The following is a 14,727-nucleotide window of genomic DNA, read 5'->3' as shown; positions in this document are numbered from 1 at the left end:
TGGGTTTTGGTTCCTGTATCACCTTGACCATATATGCATAGTGAATGGCTGTAAATCCATCATATTTCAGCCTATCCACAGGATACCTAACTCTGGTAGACCTGCGCAAAGTGGGTTCACTCCCAGGTGCTCTCAAAACATCCCTGGTCTTCCTTACTCCAGGTGTAACAATAGAAGGAATACCCAACTCATCATCAATGCTCTGTTCTGAGCCACTGGATTCACCATCCACATAAGAGTGACCTGCATTCACATCAAACATGGGCTGATCAACCTTCTCTTTTCCTTTTCGTGATACCTGCATACCACTATCTGCATTACTTTGAGAAGATTCTCCTGATCTCAATCTGCCTGTCCATGGCGAAGAATGTGAACCACTGCTAGAGGACGCTCCAGGTCCACTAATATTTTGTGACTGCTGCTGTGAATTCTGTGCAGCATTACCATTTTGTGCATCTACATCATCAATCACATTTACTGGTTTATACCAGCTACTCATCTCATAAAAAATAACATCTCTGCTCACTGTAAACTTACGAGTAGAAGGGTTATAGCATCTATACCCTTTTTGCTGCAGAGAGTAACCAATAAAGATGCACTTCTCAGCTTTTGGATCCAACTTGGATCTCAACTCATCTGGCACATGTACATAGGCAATGCAACAAAAAATTTTCAAATGAGAAATATCTGGTTTCCTACCAGTATACCTCTCCTCTGGAGTCATTCCATGTATTGCTGCAGTGGGAGTCCTGTTCATTATGTAGACTGCTGTAGCAACTGCTTCAGCCCAATAAAAATCTGGCAGGTCTTTTTCATTGAGCATGGCACGAGACACCTCTCCAATATGTCTGTTTTTTCTTTCTGCAATTCCATTTTGCTGTGGGGTATGACTGCATGAATATTGCTGTTTTATGCCTTGCTCCTGCAAGAACCTTGCAAACTCATTTGAGAGGTACTCTCCCCCTCCATCTGACCTTAGGCATTTTATCTGCAGACCTGTTTCTTTTTCAACCATAGCTTTAAGAGTTTTGAAATGCCCAAAAACTTCACTTTTTTTTTTCATAAAATACACCCAAACTTTTCTGCTATAGTCATCAATAAAAGTGACAAAATAATGACAGCCTCCAAGAGATGCAGCTTTAGTAGTCCACACATCAGAGTGGATTAATTCCAATGGCTTCTTACTCTCTTGAACATGTCTAGGAAATGGTTTCATTGCCTGTTTTCCAAACTGACAGGCTTCACATACCTTATGCATTTCTACAACCTTGAACTTAGGCAATCCTGCAACAATGTTTTGGGCCTGCATTGATTTAAGTCGCTGTACATTAACATGACCAATGCGTTTATGCCAGATATCAATATCTGCAACTACACCGGTCCCATGTGCAAACATTGCTGCACTCAATTCAGGCATGTCTGCATCCAGTGTAAACATTCTGCCCTTCTTCTTTCCTTTTGCTATCAAGCGACCTTTATTTTTCATATCCTCAACAAAGCATCCATGAGGATTAAATCTGACCTGCAAGCCCTGTTCAACCATTTGACCAACAGAAACCAGATTCTTGGTGATATTCGGGACATGAAATACATCGGACAGGTATTTCTTTTTCCCATCCTGCATAGACAAAGGAATTTTTCCAATCTGCACAATCGGATGTGCAATATCATCACCATTCTCCACAAATCTTGGTTTTTCCATTTTCCTTGCATCCTCCATCCATTCTGCATGACCTGTCATGTGGTTTGATGCACCTGAGTCAACATACCACACATCGTTGCTTTCTTCTGTACTTGTCACAGAATTGTTCATGTGCTGCACCATAAACAAATGCTCATTTCTGTCATCACCCTGTCTACTAGAAGATGCATAATTTCCTTGTTGCAGTTTTCCATTCATGATGTCATTCTGCTTTTTGTAGCAGTCTTTAGCCATATGACCCATTTTACCACAATAGTAGCATTCAATATTACTGTTTGCATTTTGGCCTCTTTGCCATCCACCACGACCTCTTTGGCTCCCCCTGCCTCTAGAGTTACCACGTCCTCCTCCATAGGACTGGTTTTCTTGAGTTTGCTGCATATTCTGATTTCTACCACGGCCTCCAAATCGGCCTTCTCTACCTCTGCCTCTACCTCTTCCAGCATTTGAGTAGAAGACAGTTTCTTTTGAAGTTCCTCCTGAAGAAGATGCACCACCATTTCTCTGCTCCTCAGAAATTAGAAGAGCAATCAACTCCTCAAAATCAGGAAATCTTTCACGGACGGAAATGGATGTCCGAAACTGTGCATAATCCTTTCCTAGACCATTCAAGGTCACAGAAACTAAATCATCATCTTCCACTGGTGACCCAATGGAAGCAAGTGCATCTGCAATCTTCTTCACCTTCATGTGGTAGTCATTGATGCTCATATTTTCTCTTTGCACATTGTGCAACTCTTGCTTGAGCTGCATTTTCCTGGCTTGCGTATTTGTGCTATACATCTTTGACAGAGTATCCCATGCCTCCTTTGGCGTACTTGCATCCTGAATATGCACAATCATAGAGTCTGAAATGCTGATAGACAGCCAGTACATAACTTTCCTGGCTCTCTCATGCCATGCTTTGAATGCCTACATTTGTTGTTGATTGGGAACATCAGGAAGAACTGGTTCTTCTTCATTTCCTGCAACAAACTCCCAATATCCTTTTCCCATGAGGAAATTCGTCATTCTAAACTTCCATGCTTGGAAGTTGTTCTTGTCAACTTTTCAGTGACAATCTGTGAGAGAGAATCAGACGCCATTACAGAATACTGCAAAAAGTTCTGTCACTGCAAAGAATACAGCTTCAGCCTCACAAGGGCAAATCTGCAAAACTGGCGAAAGTGGTATTTGACCACACAGTCACTTCCTAGTGACGATTTTGCATAAACAGGAACCAAGGATGATTCTGTAACTCCCAATGTCTCTGCACATAAGCATACGATGCAATTTCTATAGTAACTTTTCACCGACCTGTAGAACAGTGGCTGCACAGCATAAAACTGGGCTTTTTCTTGAGTGCGTGCTGAAAACTTCCGCCTCCAAAACAGGCCCCGAAATGGCCTCAAATAAAAAAAACAAGGTCGCCAAGGGCTAAAGCCCTTACCCGCAGCATATACTGCCCTCTTGCTTCACCGCGAAGGGCGTCTCAACCTGAGACAATGCACTCCTGCACTTTCCGGCTGTGCTACCTGCAGAGATCTGCTCCCAAAACAGAAAATGAAAGCAACACTGCTCCTCTTACCAGAACACCACGAGCTTAGCTTGCTTTCTTGAGCTCCTTACCACGAACAAGGCTCTGATACCATGTCAAGATTGTGGGAGAGAAGGAAGGAGTCTCACTTGTAGCTTTCTTGCTTGCACAATGGGGGAATACACACAAGGGTGGAGGCTGAAAACAGTTTTCCTCTTCTTAGTTGTGTAAGCCAAAAGAACTCTAGTACAAAGAAATAGAAGAACCCTATATATGGTTCTCAAACCAAACTCAACTAACTAAGGTGGCATACTAACTGAGCCACGAACTAGAGTAGATAAGGATAGCTATCATGTAGCTATTATTCATGGGCGGTGTACCAACCGCGTCTACAACTGACAAGTCGGTGACATAAATACACAACGGTCACCCTGGCGTATCACGAGTGGAGCTCGATATCTCAACAGCACAGTCAACTGTTGTTGATGCAAACATGAAGTCTTTACAAGAGCCTCGCCAGAATGGCCTAACATGTACAATGCATTCTACCCATCCCCAGGTCCACAGTTCAAAAACATCCCATGAAACTATGGCTGGAGATCAACACCCACTCAGACATTGCCAGCCACGCGAGAAACCCACTGACTCAAGGTCCTCCTCATCTGCACAACATCATCATGCTCGAACCATCGCTTTGTCAGCTGCATGAAGACAAGGATTCAGATTAGATTGAGCCGACCTAAATCAATCCATATTAGTGCATGTACTAAATATACTCACAAAAGATGCCGTAACCACTCCTTGCAAGCAAGCCTCCACTAGCAGGCGCATGCAATGCATCACATAATACCCGCAGTCAACGACGTTCGGTTGGCACGGTATCACCGCCTGCACAGGAGGGTTGCTTAGTATGGTTTCATGGCGATACTTCGCAGCCCATATCTGCTCCACGGCCAGCTTAACCATCTCACACATCAATGGAGTGGGTGGCTTGTTCATAGGATCCAAGAATAGCAGCCCCGACTTCTGATGCAACTGAGTCACCCCATGCCCCGAACAGTTGAAGCACACAAACAATGTCCAATGACCGCTCATGACCAGGGGTAAAAACACAATGTCACATAGCTCATCAATCGGAGACATAAAGTTGGCCAAGCTCGACTTTGTAGATGCAGTGCCTGCCAAGCCAACACAAGGGATCAACAATCCAGAATTTGCAGCTTATTTCCTCCTGCAGGCTGAACTCCATCCACAGCGCAAAGAAGTTCATGTCCAAGGTGCTGGCCTGCTGTGCGGGATCTTTCAATTGTTCAAAGAAGTCCCCCTGTACTGGCAACTCCAGTTGGAGGCGTGTTGACTTGAATCGATATCTGCACAGTGGTAAATCAAAGAAGCAGACAAATAGGTATCCACAAGAAGAATCAATTGTATACGAACATGATCCTGCGTGTGTCCCTGTCACCATCAGAAAATGCATATAGCACATGACCAGGCAAAATAGTAATGTCGTAAGATGCGATCGACAATGAAGGCCCCTCTGGCGATAAGAGCTCTATGGGTGTGTCCGCAACAATGTATTCTGCAGCAACATCCTCCTAATCTGCGGCGTCTATCGACTGTGCATGGTGCGATGACTGCGTCCGAGCTGGGCCCCCAACATCTGTGCTTGCAGTCCTCCGCTGTTGGCAGCGCAGAAAAGTAAGTCAACTGCAGAAAAATCAATGGAAATCAACAAAGTCAACTGCAGAAAAACTGAAGAACAGAGATACACTTACATATCTATCGAATCCTACGGCAATGCGAGCACGGATCCTCTTTATGTGATCATCCTTCTTTGCATCGTATCTTTTCATTTGTTCTGCCACGTACGCGTCCACCCATTGCTCCGGACCTCCCATCCTCTGAGAATCTGGCAACTCACTGTATATCCTCCATCCTTTGACCATTGAATCAGTCTCATGCTTTTTTCTATTTTTCTGCCACTTGAATTCCACATCCTCGAATCTCTGGCGGCTACGATGCTCCTCGTACTCCGTGTGGGTGCCGTATACACATGCATCAGTAGGCCCTATTCTACCTCCAGCAGGGACTGCAATATTCAGGCCATGCGCAGCTTTTAAATGTTCCTCCATGGCTGAGCGTCGATAGTAGAAGTGTGTGCGCTTGCTGCAGAACTGGTCACAAGTGCACCGGCGAGCCAATCGACCATTCTTGTCAAAGACAATCTCGAAGGCTCGGACGATACCATCATCTGTGGGGTGCACAGGCCTAGGACGTGCTCTAGGACCACCTCGGTCAATGCCATGTGTGTCTGCACTTGTCGTCGTTTCGCTTGGCAAAGCATTAAATGGCACAACAACAATGTTCAGAATTCAATCTGACTTGATGACAGCATTCATACACAATATTTTCTGACGCCAGTTTCTGATCTGCAGACAAGAACAACAAGAAATCCATAGTATACGTTTTTAAAATCATCCCAAATGGGCATGCAACGTACTCACTTGGTGCCAACCCCGAACCGGCCAACGAGTCAGCACAGCAGGGACTCATTTGTGCATACGCTTGTAGCACCACAAATCACACCATGGAGACAATAATCCTTAGACACATCCTACCCATATAAGCCCTCTACTTTTGCACGGCTGCTGGTGGAGGTGCATCAGTGGTGGGATTTTGTCCCCAAACCAAGCACCCTCGCAGATCTATTCACAAGGGTTAACAACCCAAGGGTATCCACCCCTTAATGTTACTAAGGTGGTACCATAGTTTGTACATATGTCCTCATCTCAAGTTATAGTTGAGCAAGGGCCTTGGGGTTTTAGTTCCTCTTTGGACACCTTATGATGTACGAAGGTGTTTGACCAATTTCACAAGAAAGTTTGTCTAACACTCTTAGAGGGGGCCCTTGTTTCCACTTCTTAAAAGAGGAAGAAAGGGAAGGGAAAGAAAGAAAAAGACCAACATCAAGATGAGAAATCTAGTGAGTCACAATGGAATGACATAATATTACCAATAATAATATATAGTGCCAACACTATCAAAAGGTTGGCCATTTTGATGATGAGTATTGATCAAAGCCAAAAGGCATACAATCTAATAAATCACCCACTTAGAAACTCACCTTACATTTGTAGGACAACCCCCTCAGTGGAGGTGGGATGGTGGCAACCAAAATAATTAGGGGCAATGGAAATCTCATAGTTACTTTGCCAATGGTCAACCATCACAATTTGCAAGTTTCTTGACTCTCGAGGGCTGCTAGATTGGTCTAATGGACCTATGATGGACTTTGGTCCTCAGGCCTCTCTATATAGATATCCAAGGTTGAGAGCTTGGTCCACAATGTGAGACTATCACCACAAAGCCCTACCCTACTTGACCTTATTGCCATACTACTTTTTGGATTATGGACAATGGTGCCACACATCACATGACCCTACTCAATGACATATTTATCTCCTATGGTCTTGTGATTGGGAATGCCAAGTACAGTAGCAAATCCTTTACCAATATTTAGGATGCATTGGTTACATCAAGTTTGATACTAATAAAGGCTTGGATCTCACATGATTGGAAGATGTGCACTATTTCTTCAAGTTGGGTTTGAATATTTGAGGTACTTGATGAGAAGATTAGTGTAATGGTTGCTAGCAGTGAGATACAACCTAATAGCCTCTATTTGATGTCATAGTTTCTATCCTAGCTAATGGTTGAGGGCATTGAATTCCAAAGGTTTCATGGGCTAGTTGTTGCTGCCTACTACAAATTCTACAAAAGAGGGGTGTCTTTCATGCTTTTGCTTATGATACCTTAGGTATGACTCGCTTCATGGGTTTTCGCACTATTAGATGGTTGAAGTCCTTCCATGTGTAAAACTATCCAAAGGACATTTGCAAAGCATGTTAGTTGGGGAGACAACATCACATTCCATACTGTGAGTAGACCACACATAGAGTTAAGGTGCCCCTTTGATTGATGTTTGGCCTTAGTGGGCCGACATCCACATTAGCCTTAGATGACACATTATAATTCTTTCTATTAGTGGATGACTATTTGAGATATATGTGGATGTACTTTCTTAGGCTAAATCTAAAGCCTTCTCATATATCTTTACTTGGTGAATGCAAAATCAAATGGGTGTTCGTATTCGGATATTGAGGAATAATAGTGGAGGAGAGTTTCTCTCCCATCAATCGTTTGAGTTCTTCTTACAAGACCATGGCATTTGTCACTAGATCACTTCTATTAACTCCCTCTCTCAAAATAGAGTTGTAGAGCATAGGAACTAGAATCTAGTGAGCATGGCCCGCTTTATACTATTTGCAATAGAGCTCCTTGAGCTCCTATTAACACCATGGCTTACATCTCAATCAATGTGCTTAGGCGTGCTAGTCCCTCATAAAACCCTCTTTGAGGAATTTAATGGCATTTGACCTACCATTTTTCACCTTCATTTCCTTGGAGGTTGTGCATAAATACATACTCTTGATGACAAGATGGGTGAGCTTGTGCTTAGAGCTCACAGAGCTCTTGAACTTTATAGGCTACTCTTCTTTTGAAGCTAAGACAAATCACTTGCTTGATCCTAAAAGAACCATATCGTACAAAGAAGAGATCTATTTTATGAGAGTGACATTGTGCAAACCCCTTCACTCACCAAGTCTTCTAAGCCTACCTCTTATCCTAGACTTGCTAAGATTGTGCCATTGAGCATGGAGTGAGAGAAAGGGTAAAGAAGAGCAAGAGGAGACCATCATCATCGGCAACCATTGCATAAGGGACACATCTCCAATGTACAAAAACTTCATCCATCCTCTTGCTTGTAACATTCATGCAACAGCTACTTCTTCTTTCCACAAGAGCTCTGTCTCATAAGGAACCCTCCTAGTTGCTTGAGACTTCCAATCAAGACCGATAGAAGCTAGCGTACGATGACTCCCTATTTGCAATGGCCCCAAAGAGACGATACTTTGGAGTGGGGAATGTGGGAGTTACAAATATGGTTGTGAACGTGAAAAACACACTGTTGCATGCAACTCCATCCTAGGTTCTATCATAGATTAAATTCATTTAATACAAAGATTAGGAATCTAAGTAAAATATTTTTCAATATTCGACAAATAATTTATAGCTTAACAAATAGGCAAAAAAATGATAATTCAACAAGAAAGGAATAAAGTAGGAACCATTGATTTACATTTTTATTTTTTTAAAAGGTAGAATAAAATTACACGGTATTGCAATGCAATGAATAACTGCATATAAATAAAGTGCATCAAAATAAATCAATTTTTAATTCAAGAAGGATCATTAAAAAAATCCTACAACAAATCATGATTCAAATAATTGCATAAAGAATAATTTTCTTGGCATTTACAAATTATATAAACATAAAAATAATTTTCTTAGCATAGGTGAATTATGTAAACATAGAAAAATATTTTCTTAGTATTTAAAAAGTATATAAATATGAATAAATATTTTTCTTGGCATTTATGAGTCATGTAAAGTGAATTGAGAAAATAAAAGCAGGTCAAAAAACCTGTTGAATTAAAGTATCCTCTTAATAATAGAGAAAATTCCACAGTTATTAATTAAGTCAAAATGGTTAAATTGCATACATAGCCATTAGAAATTATTGAATGGCATAAGTAGCTATTAGAACCTAGGATATTCGAATCAACCCACTTTGCTAACATGACAAATGAAGTACGACCTAGTTCATGATGCAACCAAAAAGACGTGAGAGTTGCATTTTGGGACTCGTTTTTGAAGCGAAAAAGTGATTTGGAGGCATAAAAGACCAATTTTTCATGGAAAATGAAATGGTTGTGGATCAATGAGTTGGAGTTTTTCTAGATAGAGTTTGATGCAAGGATCACAACGCAAGTCTTGGTTCGTCGATTGGAGTCCATTTGACCCCATATTTAATCCTTGCAAGGTTTCGCGTTATAAAGCACTCGTGTGATCCAGGAGCCGGAAAGTGCATGATGGAGGACGATATGATAGATTTTGACACTACAAAGCCAAACGTCTAGTCAGTTCTTCATGAATCAGAATTCATTTGGGGCCTCCATTGGGCAAAAAACCACTTGCATACAGTGTGAAAACTCCAAAATTGAACTAGATCTTTTAAATAATTAAGCTTAATAGCCTAATTAAGAGGCAATAACTCAAAAAATTGAATCGTTGGGGGGGGGGACAATGTTTTTTTCAACACCTCATTTTTTATCCAAAAATGGCATTTGGTGCATGTTGGCATCAAAGAGGAGGCAAGAGGGAAGCAAGGTGAATAATTTCCTTGCTATCCATCACTTCAATTAGATAAGAAAATGATGCAGTAAATGAAGAGATTAGTTTTTAGTCTTTGTCTCCCCTCTCTCCTCTCTCCTCTCTCCTCTCTCCTCTCTCCTCTTGTTGTATGTTTCCATTATAGTTAATTCTATGGGAGAAGGGGATGGAATGAGATGAGAGATTTTGATCGTAGGATGATGCTGGAGCATGAAGGAGTGTAGATCGAGGTTGGAAGGATTGTCAATGACTGTTGGGAAGTGTCAACGGGCTTCTAATCATGAGATATGTATGAGATAAGGCGCAATTTTATGAGTAAGTCGTAAATATAAAATTTTAATGATAAAATTTGGTTGCAAATAGTTTTATTTGGTTGTCAATGTTGTGATTGATCAGAAATATTAAAGAAATCAAGAAAAATTAGTCATCTACTAATTTCTTTATAAAGATGTAAAACCCACAACATTGCGATTTTTGGAAAATCGTGTGTTTTTGGGGTTTTCTTGTGCGTATGGTGTTCCTATGGGATGGAATATTAAAAACATATATTTATCAACAAGACCGATAAGTTCAAATTAGTAAATAAAAATATTAGTATTTATCAATAAATTAATAGTAGAAAAAAATTAGAAAAATAGGGTTTTTATGTCAAAAAATAGAGAGAAATAATATTTATGTTAGTGAATGTATGATAAGGCAGAGGCATGAGGGTGAGCCTCAGTTTAGCCCTATCTCTATGTTAAAGTGGGTATTTACTACTTTTATGGAGGAAAAAGACAAAAAAAAGCTCTCTAAACCTACCTGGGTATTAAGTGCTGATAATACATTGAATTCTGATGTTTTTCTGATGCATGGCATATAGGATGTGTGGTTTAAAATTAAGAGGATCCAATAGCATGAGCATGCTCGGTGCTGGCCCTAGGGAACATAGCCATCTCATTTAGAGTAAAGGGATGAAAGAAAATGCTTTTTGTACCTTCACAATGCTGGTTGTCAATAAGGAAATTATTTGAGCACTATAAATCATACACAATTGCATTGCACGCAAAACATGGTATCATCCTGGATGCACGACAATTGTTTTCATGAACAATGATCCACATTGAGGAGGTGAGGTATGCTAAGGTGTAGGGTTAGTGGTTCATTCCTTTGGGGAGTATTCACTGAGGACTATCTATTATCTTCTGGATTGGTTAATTAAAAGAGTGGAGCATGTTTCATTTGTGTTCTATGTATGAATGATGCATCTTGGGGCCAATCCCCGTGAAGTGTAGGAGAGCCGTAATAGTGGGGCCACGACAATAAGTCGAGGGGCGCTCCCTTTGTCTATGCTTACGTGGTGTATTACATCGATATGTGTAGGGACTTCCTCTTGGAGGAGTGTGGGAAGGGTTATCCGTTGGATTACAATCCATACAAATGCAAATTTCTACATTAGAAGTTAGAGTAGTATACCCCTTAAACGTTCCTAGCCACAAGGCCATGAGGGGTGGTTTGGGTGTGTAGTAGAGGCCTGTCGGCTAGTGCCATGGAGCTAGTGTTGGGACTGTTTTAGGTCCTGACAGGTGGTGTGTTTTCTCGGAGCTGCTAATAAGTAACGGTCTCCGAATCTTGGTCGATAGGGTCTAGTTTATTAGTGTATGCCAAAAGGCAGTGAAATAGATTCTAAAGATTGTCAAGCCGAGCTTCAGAAGCAAGAAAGAACTGAATGAGCTAGATGATGGGCTGAAATTATTAGGATATATTCTTCGCAAAGGAGTAGTTTGATATCCCTACAAGGGAGGGGTCTTAGCAACCCAAGTTCCACAAATAGTTCATTAGGAGGATGGACTTCCATTACTTTCCCTCTTCCAGTTAGTCAGTCCACTTCGAGTGGAGTAATAGTTCCCATCATTCAAACTCCTTTAATGAATAGGATCATCATGGCGCAACCCATTGCAATCCTAGCAGGAACGCACGGACTTGCCAGCCTTGGAATTTCATCTACCCATTTTTAAACATATGAAACTTCATATTAATGAATTTCAAAAGTTAATGTTCAACTGTTGAATCCAAGATGAAGGACACTTGATGATGTTCTTTAATATGACTCTGAAAGGATGAGTTGCAATATGGTATCATAGCCTAGAGGCTGGAACCATAACTACGATTGATGTATTTTTTGTGGCCTTGTGAAGAGAGTTTGCCCCCGAAAGGGGAGGTTATTATTGGTTACGTGATCTCAATGTAACACGTCAAGAACCTCATGAGAATGTTTTAGGCTATGCCAAGAAATTGAAGGGTGTATTTCGAAGTTGCAAACCTATATTCCTATTCTAGTTTCTCGGTTGCAATACTTTTTGTATGGGCTGGACTTTAATATTCAAGTGTAGTTGAGTAGTGTTACTCTTGCTGACATTGATATGGCTATTACACGAGCCAAAGAGGTAGAGTCGCGATTACAAGCGGCCTATACCTCTAGGGAAAAAAACTGGAATTCGAGTTTAGGTGTTGGAAATACTTTGGCATTGATCAATGGAAGTCAAGGGATTCCCATGAATACTTTTAATCGGAGAGGAAGCATAATTCTAAATGTGCCCATGTTGCCAACTCTTCCTAGTGTGACCATGCTTATGGCTAGTCAGATGGCTCCACCAAGTGTTGGAGGCCAAACAATAAATCCTAATGTTGTTCCAGGGAATCAATAGCTAATTCCTAATCAAGTGATTAGGCCAATGGAATGACAGGTAGATTGCGGCTATGAGTCAAGTGACTCGAATGTCCTTGGTGAAGTTAAGAATATGATCAAGCACTATATTGACATGATCACCAAACAATACATGCAAATAGCTGTTTATGTCAGTTTCCTTAAGAAATAGTAGAATTTGAAAGGGAGTCGATACCTTGAAGAGGGTGCCCCCTCAAGATTCATTTGTAAGTGGTGTGGCAGTCAAAATTTCCCTAGGAATTGTCCAGATGTTAAATGTGACATATGCGGAAAGTCTGACCACTAAGCTAGTACACTGTTGGAGCAAGATTAGCTCTCTCCAACAAAGAAGTAACAATTAGGTTTAGTCAACCATCGAGTACAAGGAAATAATATTGAGCAAGATGAGGGACCAATAATAATATTACAAAGAGGAAAAGCTATTGTAGGGGAGCTTCCTAGTGGCAGTGGAGTCAGCCTTATTGAAGCTGTACATGTCAATGGCACCAAAGCTTCTAATCTATGGGTTGTTGTGAGAGGTCAAAAGGGTAAAGAAGCTGACAAAGACAAGTTAAAACCTATAATAAGGGGACACAAGTCCTTAAGCCTGATATGGAAGGGGAACCTCTAAAAGCCGTTGATAGTAAAGTTGATGCCAAGAAGGATAAGGAATTGCCAAAGAAGAAAGCAAAATCCAAGACAGAGGCACCAAAGCCTGTTCAAAGACCAAAGGAGAGGATGGTCTAGTGGGAGAAGAGAGCTCTTTCTAGCTATTATGAATTTGATTTAGCAAGTTCTCTTTGTGAAGTTAAGTCGAATGTAAATCTCCTACAATTGATTGAGTTGTCTCCAGGAGTGTGTAAAGAGTTTAAGAAGATTTTTTGCACGTGATATATCATGGATCCCTTAGCGATAGCGTAGGTAGAATATGATTGATTTGAGCATGCTGAAAATCATTGTCCAAGGGTATCGGCATACATTGATAGAATATTAGTGGAACGTGCTACTGTGGATACAGGATCCTCCATCAACATTATGAGTTCAGATGTGATGGAGAGACTGGGATTAGAAATCAAGAAAGATGCCTCCACAATGCTGCGAATGGCTGATGATAGTTTAAGACAACTTGAAGGTTGCATTACTAAAGTCCACGTGATTGTTGCTAATGTGGAATGCATTCTACACTTTAGGGTGATTAGGTTCACATGGTGGCCTAGCTATCAAGCATTGCTAGGTAGGCCATGGATCTTACAAGTGGATTGTGAAGTTGATATACTTGACCGCTACTCGGTTGACCTTTGGGAGAGGTGCTAGGCATATAGTAGTAGATGCCTACCCTGAATCTCCTTAAAGTAAGAGAGTTCATTTATCCTCTATAGAGATAGATAAATTGGAGGATGCAGCTAGTAGTGAGATGTCATCAAGTGACGAATCCAACGAGGAGTCCACTACAGAGGACATTTATCAAGTAACTTTGGATGAGATGATAGAGGCTCAGGAGAGGACAAGAGATGCAAATGTAATTGAGTTAGACCTTGGGACGATGAATAATTCACGACCAATTAAATTAGGGTCCATGCTCATTTTGGAAGAAAGGAAGGACTATGTGCCCTTGATTTAGGAATTTTGTGACTTTTTTGCTTGGAGTTATGATGAGTTGAGAGGTATTCCTCCCAACTTGGCTATTCATACCATTTCCCTAAAGGAAGGTAGTTGCCTTCATGGGGGATTCACTAGTAGTAATAAGGAGACATCACCTGCGTGCAAGAAATATATGAAAATACCCCTTATCTACCCCCTATTTATGGGACCTTACCTTATAAAATGTACCTTCCTTTCCTTAAATAACCCCCTCACACTCACGTGGTACCATACGGTAAACCCTAGTGGACCCCCCGAGGTTGCCTTGTGCCACAAAAAGTAAGGCATATGCCTTTTGAATTAAGCGATGGGCTATTCAAGGAGTTGACAAAACTACAGAAAGCTGGCTTGCTGATATTTTTGGTAGTACAACACTTAGAGTGGTGTTCACCATTCGTTATCAAGGGAAGAATAATCATTAGATTTGGCTTTGCATAGATTTTAGAGAGCTGAATAAGCAGATGGTTAAGGATTACTATTTGTTACCATTCATTGATTAGATCTTAGATCAATTAGTGGGTAGGGAAATCTATTCATTTATGGATTACTTTGGTGGATACAACCAAATGGCTATTGTAAAGGGAGATAAGCTGAAAAAAACGTTTATTTGCGCACCATATGATGGCCTTTGGGTTATGCAAATAATGTGGTTCTTAGCAACATACAGTTGATAAGACTTTTGGTGACATCTTCCTAGAGGAGTTAAAATTCTTCATCGATGATCTGGGGCTAGCCACCACAAGGAAAAGACAACAAATTATTTTAAGGAAATATTTTGAGCGTTGTAGACAATTTTGCTTTGCTTGTAATCCACGAAAGTACATCTTGGGTTGTTACTGGGCCATGTGGTTAGCTTGACTAGCATCATGGACTGACCCTGAAAAGATA

The 14,727-nt window shown here is 40.9% G+C and overlaps 1 protein-coding gene across 1 annotated transcript; it reads right to left on the bottom strand.

Annotated features, from left to right (window-relative positions):
• Positions 1 to 4,347: 4,347 nt before the first annotated feature.
• LOC148025044 (uncharacterized) lies at positions 4,348 to 5,398 on the bottom strand. The gene is made up of 4 exons (XM_087693643.1): positions 4,994 to 5,398; positions 4,823 to 4,897; positions 4,656 to 4,768; positions 4,348 to 4,588 (listed from the first exon to the last, which is right to left on the bottom strand). The coding sequence occupies exons 1-4, from the start codon at positions 5,348 to 5,350 to the stop codon at positions 4,348 to 4,350; spliced, it is 786 nt and encodes a 261-aa protein (XP_087549769.1). The 5' UTR covers positions 5,351 to 5,398.
• Between the last annotated feature and the right edge of the window lie 9,329 nt (positions 5,399 to 14,727).

Source organism: Lygodium microphyllum, chromosome 15, assembly GCF_053477565.2.
Source record: "Lygodium microphyllum isolate KBCC chromosome 15, Lygodium_microphyllum_v1.1.10, whole genome shotgun sequence".
Lineage (NCBI taxonomy): Eukaryota > Viridiplantae > Streptophyta > Polypodiopsida > Schizaeales > Lygodiaceae > Lygodium > Lygodium microphyllum.
The sequence above is the reverse complement of the archived record's forward strand: the minus strand, read 5'-3'. Positions and strand labels throughout refer to the sequence as shown.